This window comes from Frieseomelitta varia, unplaced genomic scaffold (genome assembly GCF_011392965.1).
Source record: "Frieseomelitta varia isolate USP_RPSP 00005682 unplaced genomic scaffold, Fvar_1.2 scaffold_514, whole genome shotgun sequence".
NCBI lineage: Eukaryota > Metazoa > Arthropoda > Insecta > Hymenoptera > Apidae > Frieseomelitta > Frieseomelitta varia.
In genome coordinates, this window is record NW_025110273.1 from 575059 (window position 1) to 592237 (window position 17179).

The following is a 17179-nucleotide window of genomic DNA, read 5'->3' on the forward strand; positions in this document are numbered from 1 at the left end:
AAAGTGCTGGCTAGGAATGTAAAAAAGGGAGAAAAAAATACAAATGATTCAAATTACCGAAAAGAAAGTTGCTATTATTACGCGCATGCTCGATCGAGCGTGCGCAAATTATCCGTATTCCACGAACAAAGAGTGCCAAGAGTGCATTGAGAAACGCGTAAAAAATTTTACACTCTCTTAAATTGCATCCTCTCACTCTATCTCACAATTGCACGTAAACTACGTAAGTAATCTCGACGAACGCGTCGTCGAGCAAGTCGAGCTCCCGGGGAAGAGAATCTACGATGGAAAATGTCGAGATGTCGGGGAAAATTCGATCACCATCTCCGAGACTGTTTGACAGATACTTTTTCCCCCCGTGAAGACCACGAGATTCGACGGGAACGCGTGGATCCGAATACAAATTTTCCGAGCGATAATCGGAAGGATGGACCCGGCGGGAATGAAGTCACGCCGAGAATTAATTGTTCGAAATGAACGGCGCTCGTCGATGGCGCTGGTTCCATTAAAAGCAGGAAATTGTCCGGGCTTAACGTTCTCTCGTTTACTCAGAGGGTATATTTCGTCCAACGAATCGGCGAATCGGTAAAACACCGAGTGCCTCGCTCCGTCCCTAGAGTAGTACCCATCTGTCACGATTCACTGGCATAATTGACATCGTGTAACAGTCCATAAATTATTACATATCTCAAAGCATCGCTCGTTTCTTATCCCTCGAATGAATCTGTGGCCCGATCGTCGACGTTGCGTAACGTCGTTGTACGAATATAATCAGCAATCTATTAGCTAGGTTAGGTTCCTTCCTCATGCGTGCAATCACTTTCTTGCTATCGTTGTTCGATACGACTGCACTGCGCGCTGCATCGTACGACTTTATCCCTTCATTTTCAGCAACGATTCGTAGCTCGAACTATCGTTGATTCGGAAGAATCACAGGAATGTTGCCGTGAAAAACGTGAATGATCAGTCAGGTTGAACTGAGTTGTGAGTGTATTCTGGTGTAATCCGGCTTGTAAAAATCGACTTCTTTGGGATTTTTTTTTTTTGAGGAAATTAATCGTGATACATTTTTGTATGCAGTTTTCGCATACAGATTTATTCATACTTGAAGACTATTTACAATTTTCTTTTTTTCTTTTTTTAACGAAATTAATGAAAGTTGTGGAAATTATATGTACCGCTTGTATTGCAGACATAGTACGTCGGGAACACTCTGTATAAAGTAATATTATGTCAGGAACGCTCTCGTATGAAATAATTTCGCAGCTTCGAATTTCGAGAATCACTGATGCACGTCGAGCGTGTATTTAACAGAGGCGTAGCCACAATTCTGACGACAAATTGAGGATGACGAATGAGTGTCGGTTGATGACGTAGAAAGCTAGACTGCAGGGCGGCTGAAAATAACAAATTACACGTTGAAAATAACAATTACACGGAAAAGTGTAAGTGGAGTTTTCTTTTCGCGAGCAAACAACAACGTCGCGTTCTCTGCACGGCGTATTTGTGTTTCGCCGCAACGAACCATGAAGTGGAATTTAATTATCCGGGAATGACCGATAATTACTTAGATAGGAAAGTAAATTTATCGAGGTAATTTCACTGTGATCTCACCTGGAACATTGACAGTTGGACCTTTCTACGTCCTGTGTCGTTTTCTCCATGCACTATCGGCTACCGATTAATTACGCGTACGCGTGCAATCTGTTTAAATCGAACGAATCGGTCCTTTCATTTTGCCGTACGATGCTTTTAACATACAGATGCTTCGATGTTGTTTCGCGTCGTACGTCGTCTCGTCATCGTTGTTAAACACGCGTTGTCGCGTTACTACCAAAGTACAACCGCGCTAGACTTTCTCCGGACTTTTAGTTGCCACCTGCTGAACGTGCAATTAACCTAGAACAATTTCAAGTTAGAGACGCTTTCGGATCGCCTTTTTACTACGATGTTTACAAGTAGGGGAAAGTAGGGTAAAAACTGGCCTAATGTGTTTAGCTTCGTGACAAGAAATTAGGTGACAAAAAAAAAAAAAAGAATTCGCACAAGGCTTAATTGGGAGAAAATGACTAAAATTTTTGGAAAAAATTGTTTGGCTCGCGAGAAAATTAAAATTTTCTGGAGATATTAGTTGAAAAATAGTACAATTACTTTTGACAATTTTAGTAAATGCAATTTATTTAATATGATATAATATATTACAATTATATTTATAATATTATATATTTATTTAATATATTATAATATAACATAATATATTTATTTAATATAGAGTTATTCTATTTAGTCTGTCTTATAAAAAATTATGTTAATTACTAGTTTAGAAACTTTCGCCGCATTGTATAAAAAGTTTGGATTATTTTAAAGGTATTTATGTATATCTCTTTTAATTAACAGAACAAAAATCGCAAATAAAATATTCTTCAACGCTTGTACATATTACCTGCGCCCATCTGTGCATTGTATTCCCCCACAGTCAATTACTCCCAAATGCATTAATTTACTAAACACACACGCACATATACAGAAAACCTAATATTTCAAAACTTGAAATTTGGCTGACTAGACAAACGGTCCCAAGACAATCACATCGACCTAAGAACAGGCGACAAATTAAAAGTTGCCCCAAAGTAAAAGTTCCGAGCAATTATCTGGGCAATTATCCTCGCGCCATAGTTTTATCACGCATCGAAGCTGTTACTTTAGAAAAACAGAATGGTTTTACCCAACTTCCCCGCGTCCAAGTCTAAACGAATTGCCTCCGATAAAACCCTCGACGTCCAAATTACAGAGACTAAATTACACGACTCTTTTCGCTCGATTGTAAAGTCTCGGAACGATTGTTAATTAATGGAGAGGGGGGGGGGGAGAAACATGGGAAAGATGGTGGCCGCGGACCGCGGCGAGGAAAGCCGGGCCAAGGAGCCTCGTGAAAGAACGAGTCGCAGATAAGATCGCCGGTAATGAACTAGCCGGGTCCAGCGAGCTTCTAATGAGGCAAGCGCGGAGGCAATCTCGGTGACGGGAAGAAACACGAGCGAGGCCGCTCTTCACGAGGTCTGCTCCGTTTCGCGGGTTTCGACACGAACGCGCGGTCTCGAGAGAACGAAGAAGCATGAAGGACCTCTCACCTGTCCGTCACTTTTCATCCTGCTCTCGTCCACTTGATTTTCTCTCTCTCTCTTTCTCTCTCTCCCTCCGTTGCTCTTGCTTGTGAGCCTGTTCAGTGCCGAAGGAAGTTAGTCCAGTTGCGCTGGAATGACGTGCCACGCACGTCGAGAATTGTTTGCCCTAAAATTGCAACATTTTCTCAGTTTTACGTATATTTGTAACGTAACCCAGGCGAAACAAATGATAAGTTGATTACTTCTCAATAATTTCTATCCAGTGATACTAGTCATACCGACGAGTTCAAAAAGAGAGCAACGAATTATTGTACGATACGGTTCCCGGTCACTCGTTATGGTCCGCAATCAGTTGCCAGGGCAAGTGGTTAAAACGAAGCAGACGAGATCGGGGGATTCTGGATTTATCTAGGCGACGTTCTAGGAGAAGGACTTTGCAAGTTCGAAATGAATCTTGATTGTCGAAACAATTGTCGTGACAATTAATGGAACAGTTCTTAATAGTTTCTGTCCAGTGATGTCATACGGACGAGTTCAAAAGGAAGAAGAAAGCGACGAATTATACGGTTCGGTCACTCGTTATGGTCCGCGAACCAGTTGCCAGCGCAAGCCGGCATTAATTGTCGGATTAGATTCTTGGATACTGCGTTGACTTGTCTCCGCGAAGGTTAAAAAATATCGGAGACACTGGAAGAGCTTTATATAATATCCATACGGCGTGTCCCGAGTTTAAATGTCGAAACTTCGGGATCGTGTTGGGGAGAAAATGATTATTTTATATCAATTATATATATACCAATTATTTTATATCAATTGTATTATTCTGATATAAATTTTTAAGATATCAGAAACGTGTCACGAGTTTAAATGTCAGAATTTCGGGAGCGTATAGGGGATTGGCGAGTTAAGGAAAAAATGACCAATTGTTTTATATCAGTTGTGTCATTTCTACACTGATTTTTGAAAAATGTCAATACAAAATATTAAAATATTGTTAATAAAATATTAAATATTAAAATATTATTAATAAAATATTAAATATTAAAATATTATAAGTACAGGCATTTATGCGAAACTTAAAAGCGAATTTATTGAACATTTATGCAAAGACTGGCGAAACGTAAGGATTGGCAACGAATCGCGAATACATCTCGAAACGGCCGGAAGAGCGTCGAAAGTACGAATTTATATATCGGGCTGAGAAGAGGTAGATACGAATGGAAGGCGGTGAAATTGGAATTTATTTGGCGAGGGGGGAGGGGGCCTCTAAAAGCCCCGCGGGAATACCGCGTCGTAACACGTGCACGGGTTATGCGTGATGATAAAAATGCATTGAAATAGTCGGATTCTGCGGGAAGAAGAAACACGTGTGTATGTACGTACGCCGGGTCGGAGTGCACGTGACGTCTTGCGTGATATTTCGGAGAATATCACGGATATCTTTGCACGGAATTTCCCTCCGCGGAAGACCTCGCACCGTGTTTTTCTCTCAGCCACGTAGAACAAATCGTGTGCGCCTCCTCGTGTTTGACGTTGTAGGCTTTTCGAAAGAATATTTCAATTCCTTGTCTCTGTTTAACTAGCAAACGAAATTTCACGTTTCAAACGGTTTTTGTCAAATGCCTTTTTATCAAGTGAAAAAGAAAAATTTTTCTTCACGTTGCCAAAGATTTAAGATCAGTTTATATGTAATATTTGAAGGTCCTTATTTCGTATTATATATTTTATACTTTTGCTGAAATGAAACGTTTAAATTAATATATTTTTATATTTGTATTATTTTATATTTATTACATTATAATATTTTATTATTATATTATATTTATATTTATTATTTGTAATCAGGATATGATTATTTAAATTATTCGACTCGTAAATCTTTGGTAACAGATAAATTGTTCCCCGGTGTAATCAGTCGCGTTTGAGAGTTACCAAAATCGTTTTTAAGCTCGTTTCGTATAAAGCAAGAGGAGCAAAGCCCGGCTCGGAACGCGAGCAAGAGTAACGCGTCGATTTAAGGCTGTAACTTTCATATGCAAAAGCGGTCTGCAACGTGTGCTGCAATCGCTGTTACCGTTTACCGATAACACAGAAGTGTGTAATATTTCGCGTTGCGGTCTCTTGTACATAACGTCTGCACAGAAATATCTCACTGTCTTTACGACTACCATGTGCCCATATTACGCTGTATTTTACATCGTTACACGATACTACTCACTAATACAACATCTGCATCACGCGGAAAACTTGGATAGTTGGATCGGGGGAGCAACATGGCGGCTCCAAATTTGAAGTAGACGATTCCGTGGAATCGACTCGACCAACAACATTTCTTTCTTTTTTTTTATTGGCAATCGTCGATGTTGAAGGGATGAAAACTAAAACTAAAAGTTGGGAAACATATTTTGTTAAACATTGTGGAAATGATTGAAGATACCATTATTGTATAAATTGATGAAATCAGTGTGTTTTTAACAACTTTTGAATTTAATGATGTATACCATTTTGCAGAGAAAATAGTATATTTTCTTTAAATAGTATATTTAAATGTATTTAAAAATTTTTTATAAGTTTTTCCAAGTAAATGTTAATAAATTTTCTTGAATATTTGGTTGATGAAAACTGTTTACATTGTTTTTAATTTTAATAGCTGGTTGATCCTCCTTTATTTTGCACAACTTCGATCGTTCGATTTGTTTTTTGAATAATTTTTTTGTATTACTTAGATCCAAGTTCCTCCAGGCACACAAGATTTTAATTCTTCAGTTGAAGTTATTTCTACCTTCGTACACATTGTTCTGTTCAGTTTTTCCCCATTTTACATTTCGACACAAAGTGTCTCGTAATTTTGTCCACTGATGTACCAAATTACTGACGCAAAGTTTCCGCGTCTCGGCCGATTTTTCGCCAAGTCGATGATTAAAAGGGGGGTTTAGCCGGATTAGGGATGTTCCAGGCGAACATCGCCGGTGGAATTTAGGCGGAAGAGGTTCGCTGGCGGTCGGCCAGGGATATCCGAAAGGCCTTGCGCCCCTGCTCGTCATCGCGATCGCTCATCTTCCACAATATCGCCCGAGCATTGTTCATTGTTTGCAGCCGCGTGTATTCGAGGCTTCGCTGCCTCGCCATGCATATGGATGCACATGGACTCGAGTGTCGAGCTTTTCCATGCTCGATCCGAGCGGAATTGACAAGCTCGTCGAGCTATGACAGAATGAAAGACGCTGCAAAAAAAAAAAAAAAAAACAGAGAGAAACAGAGTTTCGACTCTTGGGAGTTGGGAGTTGGCTTCGTCGAAAAATTACTCTCCCAAATCGAGAATTTCGACGTTTGAAAAGTGTTTCACGAAGGAAAGGTTAACGATAGAACTGGTATCGAAGAAATATAAAAGTTGAATCGAAGAATTACTTGGGAAAAGGTTTATAATACAAAGGTTTATGATTCACGTAACTTGCAATAACTGAAATAACATTTATAATTCATGTGTATAATAACGTATAATAACGAACGCAAAGTGTTATTTGTATATTTTGCAAAAATCATTCGAATCTCTCTAAAAAAAAAAACGCAACGTTGCAAAACGGCAAAATTACTCCAAAAAAAAAAATTATATGAATCGATCGTTTTGACAACTTTGGTAGTTCTAGAGGGGAGAGTGTGCACGCAGATGTGGAAAATTTGTGGAAGGAATCACGTAGTGAATATATTCCGCTCCGTTGCAGAATGTTTGAGAGGGAATGGCGACCGAAGGAAAGAGAACGAATCTGGTCCAGACGCGTTGAAAAATGGCAAGAGTTCGCAATTTGATATAACGGCGAGCACGCAATCTGGAAGGACATTTTCTTTCCGTGAAAACATACGGCCGCTCTGTTTTAGAAGAAACTGGAAGAGGAGAGATCTTTGAATTTTCACTTTTCTCGACTCTTGCACGTCTCGTTCTCACAGTTATATATTCTCTGTCGTCAATTTCCTTACGACTCAGTTCGACAGCAGCGGCACTGAATCCCGATCGAAACCCGGAGAAAGAGCGAGAAAACACGGATCGTAAAACGACCCGAGCGTTTTCAAATGACCTAGGGAACCCGAATTGGAACGTTCGTTATAAACCAGGGGCAGAGGTGAATGTAGAGTCGCGGGTGCAAGGTGAAAACGAAACGCATTCGAGAACGTATTCACAGAGAAAATGGAAATGTCGCTTGAAAATAACGGGAGCACGGAGTCAGGTAAGTAAGAACGTGTGTAAGGATGTGGGACGATGAAGGTAGAGAAGTTTATGGCAGACGCGCGAGCTTATGGGGTACGAACCTTCTGTAAACGATATCGGGTGAAATTGGACGAGGTACATAGTACACACACACACACACACACACACACACACGTCTTCCAGCGAGTTTGAAAGCGAAAAGGAAAAATGTATTTGTAACTGAGATGGACAGATCGATAGATCGAGGTGGAAATTTCATGAATTTCTTTTTAGACGTAGTATTTCCTTTTTCTTTTTTTTTTTTTTTTTTTTTTTTGAAATAATAAATATATTTATTAGAGTTAATGCATATAGAAAGATTGGAACTTATGTCGTCCTCGCGAATCATACTTGCGTTAGCCGATCTCGTTTCCGAGAAACTCTTGCTCGCAAGTTTTCGATAGGTATGGAAAGCTCGGTGAAAATTGATTTCTGATGGATGCGTAAACAAGAAAACGGAAGTCGAGAAATATATATATATAAATATAAGTTTTAATTATAAGTAATAACAAATATAAGTTTTAAATATAATAAATATATAAATAAGTTTTTAAAGTGAGTCGAACTTGGATCGATAGCAAATATAAGTTTTTAAATATAATAAATATATAAATAAGTATATAAATAAGTTTTTATAAATATATAAATAAATATATAAATAAGTTTTTAAAGTGAGTCGAACTTGGATCGATAAAAAAAAAAAAAGAAGAGGAACATTCACCTCAGCTGTCTGTAAATTTTTGTTTTCAAAGGATGTTTCTTAGTTAATTTCGTTAATCAATAACGAGTTTCGCTTATTTATCGAACGAACGACGTTGAAACACACTGCCACACTCCGACGAACATGCTCAAACATTTTCAAACAAGTCAAACCGCAGTTAGTGGTTCTTTCTCCTGTCCTTGTTCGAAAGTCAAGCAGCGAGATCTCTCTTGACAAGATAATCAAACGAGAATAAATCGAGGCAAAAACGATTTTCGCAGACGCGAAACTGAAACTCGAGCGTCGTTTATTATTGCGTTCGTGCAGACGTGCACGTGCGGCTGCGGTTTGCGAGCATTCCGCGCAAAGAAACCGTTTCCCCGTGTCTGGAACGTCGAATTGATATTTATTCAGCCTCTTTCAGTCCCGACGATGAACCAGTGGTGTTCACAGAGCACTTAGTGTTACTCTATTAGCATTGAACACGCGTTGTTCGATCTTTTGTTTCTATTTCGCAGCTTGCGCAGCGCGCCACTTTCTCGAGACGGTTCGTTCGATCTTTTTTAAAGATCTCGATCGTTTCATTAACTTTCGTTTGAAAATACATTCGTCCCTCCATTTACGCGGTACTTTTTATCAATCTACGCGATCAGGAATTAAAAAGAAAAGGCCAGAAAAATATATTGTAGACATTCCAAACATCGTACAACGAGCATTGAAATTTCAACAATATTCAAAGAAACGTTGCAGCGAATATCAGCAAATTTGTGAAAGTTTACAAAATGAGAACAAATTATCCGAGATAATTGAAGATCAATATTAACGATGAAAATGAAGTCGAACTTGCAAATATTTCAAGCGACGAGAATAATGAGTTTGAGTTTTTAACAATGTCGTTACGTAAAGTATGTATCTTAGATATTCTACGTAATTTTACACTTTAAGATTTTCCATAAACGCGTAAAAACACACAGTATATAATGATCCTTTGTAAGAAGGAAATTACATTACCAATTTTTTTTTTTTCTTTTTTCTCCCAATGATCAGTCGATATCGAACAGGTTGCGATATCGACGAATATCTTTATTCTCTCGTTAATGAACGTGAGAATCGAGTATCGCAGCTGTTGTTTCCTCGTGAATCTGACGGATTAACAGGTTTATCGAGAAAGCGATCTGCTCGGTGTAATAAATGTAGGCGTACGGTCAGCACATTCACGTGATAGGGCATTAGCTGCATTTATCCAAAGTTTATTACTCTCGTGATTGACTCCGTCATTAATAAATTCTGAACCGGAAATGGACGTTAAGCAATAACAGGGAATAAAATTAAAACGCGAAATAATAACGTAATGAAAATCGATTGCAAAATTCACGTTGAACGAGAAGCATAAAACAGACACAAAAGGATCCTCGGATCTTCTAGTAATTACGAGAAGGAATAAGAGTGCCTACCTGAAGACTATAAACGACGCTTGGAAGCAAAGACGTAACGTGCTGCAGTATTTTTGAATAAACGTCGAATTGTATAATTGCATTTGCTTTACGGTAATAGAAATAATTTCCTAGCAAGTTAAATTTAGTTTAATACTTTGCTAAATTTCGTTCATGATTTGCAAAACCGTGCAAATTATTCTGCGATGCATTTTTATTATTTCGAGTATATCGTGAAACATTCCTTATATGATGAAACAGTTTAACATTTTCCGACTGTTATATTTTATTTCATGTAATAGTTTAGAGGATAACTTTGAGCAATAATTGACGTTGAATGTCATTTTTCGTATTTCTTGCAGTTCTGCCGGAATTCATTTCGGAAAGAAAAGTTTTTTTCATAGGTTCATAGCTCATCGTAAAATTTATTGCTGTGTGATCAGAGTCACATGGAAGTATTCTTTATACCTGAAAGTGACCACTTTTAAACAGTTGTTGTTTCTGTCCTTTTCGATTTCATCTCACTCGATTCATTCCGTCTGTAGAAAAAAAAAAGTTTCAAAATAAGGAAGGATAGTGTCAACGAGTCTATCGACTCAATACTAATTACGCTTACAAGGGCACATAAGTGTAAAGTGTGAATCACCGATTTTGATGAAATTTGATATAAATGTAGTTTCCAGAAAAATATTTGACCCGTATTTCTTTTTTTTTTTTTTTATTGACAATCGAATAAATCAGCATAAAATACAATGTAAAAAAGATTTTTGACTTTAAAATTCAAGGTGAAGATCAATTTTACGGCAGGTGTTTACATCAAATCGAAAATGTAGAATCCATCTATGATAGTCACGGAAAAACTATCCTTTCCACTCTGTACCATCGTTTATATTTAGCTTATTATATAACATTAAATGTCTGATGAAAGAATTAATTTTTTAAATTAAAATATAATATTATTTCTAATAAATATTATTTCTAATGATTGGTTAGATTTAATTACAATAACATCTAGTAATTGCAAGTTAATTGTTTTTATTAAACTGTAATCCAAGTGACAATATAAATAAATTATACATAAATGTTTTATCAAAATATATCTTTCTCAGACATATTACTACAAAAAAGAATGAATATACTATATTTTTGTAAGTTGATTGTAAATTTATAAATATAAATGTTATATAAATATAATTTATAAACATAATATCTGTATCTGATACGACGACAGAGCCAAAGTGTAGATCCGAGGCGTGTACCGATTTACAGACATTGTTTGCACACACTGCCCATGAATATTGTATGCGAATTGTCACATACTCTGCCACGTCGTCTGCCCACACTTTATAGAATTCCAGACCGTATAACACGTGTCTTCAACAGATGCAGATAACGTGCCCTTTTACGCTGAGAATTATGCTAAAAATTACAGACAAGTCTGTACGAAGAAAAACTTGCTGCAAGAAAAAATTCGTACAACTCGCGACGTTCGAAGATTGCGTGTAGAAAACAGTATCGATGTGACGCTTGCAGGAAATGGTCTGAATATTCCTTTTTAGAGGAAATAAGTCTGAAATACATGCTACTTCCTGTTGCATCCTTTTCGCAGTATAATTGACATGGCTCTCGTTGTTCTTATCGACTCGCTGGTCGACTTTTGTTCTCGAGACGCGTTACTCGTCGTCCAATGTTCGACGATCTTGCTCATCCACTATCTGGACTCCATTATCTATTTTTTTTTTTCTTTCTTTTTCTTCTCCAGAGGCCGAATGCTGCGTCGGCGAAGCCGCTGGCGAAGCCTGCTGGGAACCTTGTTACTGCGTCCTCCTCCAGGATGAACAGACCCTCACGGCTTACAGGAGCGAGGATATGGCCGTGAGTAAATTCTCTCTCTCTTCTTTTTTGTATTCTTTCTTCCCCCCCACCCCCCCCTACCACCTCCCCCACTTTCTTTCGATCGCGAGGAGCTTCCCCAATTCGACCGGATTAGGCGGCCTCCTTTTGCTTTATCACGATCCCTGAGGAACGACGTGCAAGCGGATTACGTCCAATAATCAGAATATCAACGAACTTGAACTTCGTTTCAAGGTGGAAAATTGGAAGATCATTTAATTTGTATTTTCATCTATTTCAGGGGTTATTAAATGTAATCCTTGACGCACGATGACGTTTGGTAGACGTCATGCTTTAGTTTCCTAAACTAAAAGTCGACAGTAACGTTGACACGTTGAGAGTCATCGAAATATCTTTTCGAATTGTGAAGGTACGAAAAATATTGTTTGCCTAACGCGAAGAGATTTCGCAAATAACTTAAGAATAAGAATATCTTTTTCAAGGACTTTTCAAGATTATTGGTGCTTCCTTTTTTTTTTTTTTATTGCATCGTGTAACTGGTAAAAAGAAGTACGTTCAGATATGTAAAAAACATGATCTTGAAAATTTAACTTTTACGTATAAATTAGTGACCTTGAAAAAAAAAGACTTTAAAAAAGATATATTTTCACCATTTACAACAGACGAAAAATATTTTTTGCATAATCACAATTCAAAAAGATATATAGATGTGACCTCACTTAAAAAAAAATATTTTTCTACATGTTCGATATTCATACTCGCAAGAGTATAAAAATGATCTTCGTCGAAATTTACGCGAATGTCAAAACTGAAGGATGAACATCACTTTTTGCTTCGTATCGAATTTTCTTATATTAATGTCAAGGGGTTAATCGTTCTATTTAGCAGAAGACTAATTGAAATTGCGTTTAACCTCGTTGAAACTCAATTCAATCAAACTCGCGGTAACTATTGTACACTCGAGCGATGTGACTCGGGTCCGAGAGCGAGTTGTTAGAATAACGACACGAGACATTGGCACGGAAATTACACGTACATACGTATTTAGGAAAACGCGTGGCCATTGAAAGTTTGCGTCGGCATCGACGTTGTTCACTCGCGGAAGCATCGTTTCGTTTTATCGCGTTCACGCGCCACAAAGGGCAACCCCCGAGTTGTGTTTGATCGCACGCTCGGGATGGCAAAGGGCTTGGCCAGCATCTAATTCGATTAGAAAGTTTATACCCCTTCGTCTGATGTTTGCGTAGCCAGCCGCTTTGAAGACTTTCGACTTCTCTGCGAAACCAACCACTCGCTTGCTGCGAATCCTCTGTCTTTCAACGTTTGCAACATCTCGATCGATCGGGAATAGAGGTACTATGGAAACGAGAAATTTTTCTTGATGCCTGAAACATCAAGTTGGCCGAAAAGTAACTGCGTCTTTCCACGTGTGAATGAAAGGCGAATTTTCATGAGAAACAAACGCTTTGTCCATTTTCTTCCATTGTTATTTTGCCATCTCTCAGTTAACGTCAAAGTTCTCTAGTTTTTTTCAACGAAAAAAAGAAAAAGAAAAAGAAAAAAAAGAGGAACAGTTCGATATCCTCCGTTAGTAAGTAAAGTGTAAATTTAATGAAATTTAGCAAATTCAACAATCCAGTGAGATTCAGCAATTCTGACACTATATAATAATATTTCACGAGCTTGCGCAGTTTTTTTTCGTTTTCGAAACTAAAAAAATAACACACAGCAAACTATATCCCGTTACGAAAATGTCCCTTTCTGATTTACCATTTTGAAATCGACGCCATGCATTTTCTTCTTTCCTCAAACAAGCTTAAACATCAGCAAATCAGCTGTCAGATTACAGAATGAAATTGCAATTGATTTGAAATGATGTTAGTTACACCTCAATATACACGTCTGCGCGCGTGTGTGTGTGTGTGTGTGTGTGTGTGTGTGCATCCATTATAAAAAAAAAGAACGCAATTTGTTTTTGATCAACCCGACGTGTTTACGTGTATTTGTATTCAGTCGTCGATATTTCCACTTGCGTTCGCACGCTCGGGAGAGAACGACCCCGCAGTAAACGTCCGCGTTATTACAGCCAGTGCATCGCGAACGCAACGCTGCGCCCAAGAAAAAGAAACCCAATCGAAGTTTCCCCGCGAACTTTCACCGCACAAACCGCCGTCTGTTCTCCAAGCAGGCACGCGAACGCTCGAAGCTTCTTCATGCTAATAACTTTCTGCCGTACTTACTTCGATCGTTAGGTTACTCTCCTCGCGTATTCTCGCACGTCAGCGTCGCGTTTTTACTTTCTTCTCTTCTTTCTCTTTCTCTTTGCCAATTGTCAAGTTCCTGCGTCTTCACTTTCGTTTTTTTTCCTTTGTTCTTTCGCGAATTGTTACGTTCTTGCGTATTTTACTTTCTTTCTTTCTTTGCGAATTGTCAAGTTTCTGCGCTTTTACTTTCTTTTCTCCTTTCTTTCTTCTTTTTTTCTTTGCGAATTGTCAAGTTCCTGTGTCTTTACTTTCTTTTCCCCTTTTTCTTTCTTTCTATCTCCTTTTTTTTTTTGCGAATTGTCAAATTTCTGCGTTTTTCTTCTTTCTTTCTTCTCTTTTTCCTTGCGAATTGTCAAGTTCCTGTATTTTTATTTTCTTTTCTCTTTTTTTTCTTCTTTTTTTGTGAATTGTCAAGTTTCTGGGTTTTTACTTTCTTTTTTTTCTTTTTTCTTTGTGAATTATCAAGTTCCTGCGTTTTTTATTTTCTTCCTTTCTTCTTTTTTTTCCCTTGCGAATTGTCAAATTCCTGTGTTTTTACTTTCTTTTACTTTTGTTCCTTTTCTTCTTCTTTTTTTTGCGAATTATTAAGTTCCTGCGTTTTTTACTTTCTTCCTTTCTTCCTTTTTTTTTTTTCTTTGCGAATTGTCAAGTTTCTACGTTTTTACTTTCCTTCCTCCTTTCTTCCATTTTTTCTTTCTTTTTTTTCTCTGTAAATTGTCAAGTTACTGTCTTCTTACTTTCCTTTCTCCTTTCTTTCTTTTTCCTTTTCTTCTTGCGAATTGTAATCGACAATTACCGCGAATCAATAAAGTCAGGCACTTAAAGGCAGTCTATCTCTTTTCACCCGTAATTGAATATGCGCGAACCGCGTCTCTCGGGTTTCGACACGTGGAATTTAATTCGTCGGTGTTCGCTCAGTCCCAGTTAGTTGCTCGTGGAACGAGCGATAGTGGAGGCACGGGAACGACGAGGATCCCCGGTTCCGGATCCATTTTCGTCGTCCCTCAAATACACCACGCCGTCCGTTTCTTTTTCTCTGTCTCCGAAGGTACCGAGGCCGAGAGTTCTACTTGTTACATTGCTTCAAACGCACCGTCCCCTTCGGGATTAGCTAATTTTAAAAGTCCGACAGGCGAGTCTACCCCTGCGAGCAATTATCCTCGGCGTGAAAAGAGGGTTTAACTGTTCGCGCGATAAAGTGTCCTTTGTCCGATGGAAGTGTCGGGTGCGAACGTTATCATACGAATTAGATTTTTTTCTCGTCGTTTTCAATTCTAAAACTACAAGTCAGGCTTGGACTCACCATCCTTCAACCGGAGAGAAAGTTGGAAACGTGTCAATTGAAAGTACATGACAAATTGCGTTCTTGCGTGGGCCATTTGGGAAAATTTCAGAAGAAAGTGCAGTCTATATCGATCTGTATCGACTTGGTCCCTAGACGTATGTAAGTGGTAGCCATTACTCGTTTCAGTAAATCCCACGGGACGTCCGACTACTCGTGCGCAGCAAGGGAGAACTCGTAGAAGAAATTTGTTCCTGCGCGTATAATAACCGACGGTGGACCGATTCAAGTGTTTCCTTTTTTTCCCCTCGTTGCTCAAAGAAAAAATTTCCCTCGTTACGTGGTATCAGCGACGGTTCGACGACGGATCTCTCGTCCACTCGCCAATTTTTCGAGGATAAAGGACCGTTCCTTCGGGCAAAAGACGAGTCCTGCAGGCCTTGGATGGCTTAAAGAAGCCAATCTTAACCGCGACCCGGGGGAAAATTGATGAATGGCCTCTTAAATTAAAGGTAAATACGAACGAGTATCGAGACCCGGTTCAATGGAAATTTTCACCGAAGAAAGAAATTTTTACTTATTTTGTTTTTGGAGGATTCAATTTAATTCTGCCGTAATTTCATTGTATCTCGAAGTGAAAGGGAGAGGAGGCAGTTAAAAGGACTTGCTTGAAAAAGCGAAATCGTTGCAGACGCAGAACGAAAGTAACAGCTTAATGTCCCACTTGCTTTGTGGTTGGTTGTCAAGCGATCCTGTGAAACTAACAATAAACGAATCCGTGATCAAGTCCCGTGAGCAACTCCGCGATACGCGTATCGGATTAGTTGATTTTAATCTCACAAAGCGGCCGACGACAGCGGGCAAGTTCGGTTTATTCGACGCCACGGGAATGGAATCGTACCAAGAGACAAATATCGTGGACGTAAATGTAACTTTCGATTCGCTTTCTGCTTTACCATCGTCTTCAAAACTGTAAAACAGGTTGAGAGATACATGATCGATAACGTCTGGCATATTTATTTTCAACGTTGTTGCTAAAATATAATTTTATATAAATTTATAAATATATTTTACATATAATTATATATAAATATAATTATATAATTTATATTTATGTAAATATTTATTTATTTATAATTTTATTTTATATAAGTAATTTTAATATAAATATAATATATATTTTATATAAATAATTTTATTTATAATTATATTTATATTTATATTAATTTATATTTATATATGTAAATTATATTTTGTACAAATTATATTACAACAAACACACAAAATTCATATTTCGTATTATTCGTTATTAAAGTTTAATACACTCGTATGTATTTATAGAAAAAAAAAAGAAAATACCACCGTGATTTAAATACCCGAGACGAATAAATTCATTCCTGTTGCACACGAAGGACACATCACTGTGTCAATAGTCTCGAGAGCGTTAATAGATTTGAATAATTTAATGATTAATTCTCGGTAACGATACAAGCCGCCGTTGGATGCCGTTTAATTTATTTCCGTAATGTCAATCGTCGAACGTTCGTACATTGAATAATTTATACCCGAGTGGGCATATAGCCGTTGTGTTTTACCTTTAGCAGGCCCAGAGATTAACGCAACTTTGTCGCAATGACGTTAAAACGAACGACAGAGTTTACATAAAATTGCAATCCACGGTTCCTCTTGCAAAATTCAAAATTACGCGTGTAACGCGTTGAAGTTACCTGAAGTCGTGTGTATGTGTGTGTATGTCGGAAACACGATTATTTCGCACTCTAATCGTTACGGATGTCCGGCGCGATGTGTTTTTTTTACACTCACGAGCCATACGTGTCGAAGAAATTTTTTTCCATCGTTGCTGTCGTTATCGTTATAGTCCCTTCTCCCTTCGGTTTCTCCGCTGATTTCTCGAACGTCTCGCGTTCCCAACAAAACAGCTCGCACTCACTATGACCGAGCCCTTGTTATTACTAAATCAAGACCGGCGCGGAGACCCCTTCTTTCGCCCTCTGTCCCTCAGCCTCGCGTCCTTTTCTCCTTCCGTGTAATCACATTCGAGGGGTCTAGGAACGCGAGACCCCTTCGTTACTCAACTCGCCCTCAAGGAACATGGCTAACGGCTTTTCTACGCGTGTATACGTGCCTGCGTTTTTTTTTTTTTTTTCTTCCTCCAGATCCTTGGACCCCTAAAAAACGACGCCACCCTCGTCGTGCCGCTGGGTAGAATTTAGTCAGCAAGTAGAGAAAACCTGTGCACGATCAGCCGTGCTTGGAA

General features: G+C 38.3%; 1 protein-coding gene across 4 annotated transcripts in view; it reads left to right on the forward strand.

The window, feature by feature from the left end:
* The window catches only part of LOC122533272, a 238505-nt gene that overhangs the window by 111108 nt on the left and 110218 nt on the right, over positions 1 to 17179 (forward strand). For all 4 annotated transcript variants that reach the window (XM_043662846.1, XM_043662845.1, XM_043662843.1 and 1 more), the window contains one exon: positions 11264 to 11376. In XM_043662846.1, coding sequence (XP_043518781.1) covers positions 11264 to 11376 — 113 coding nt within the window. The remainder of the gene's footprint in view (positions 1 to 11263; positions 11377 to 17179) is intronic.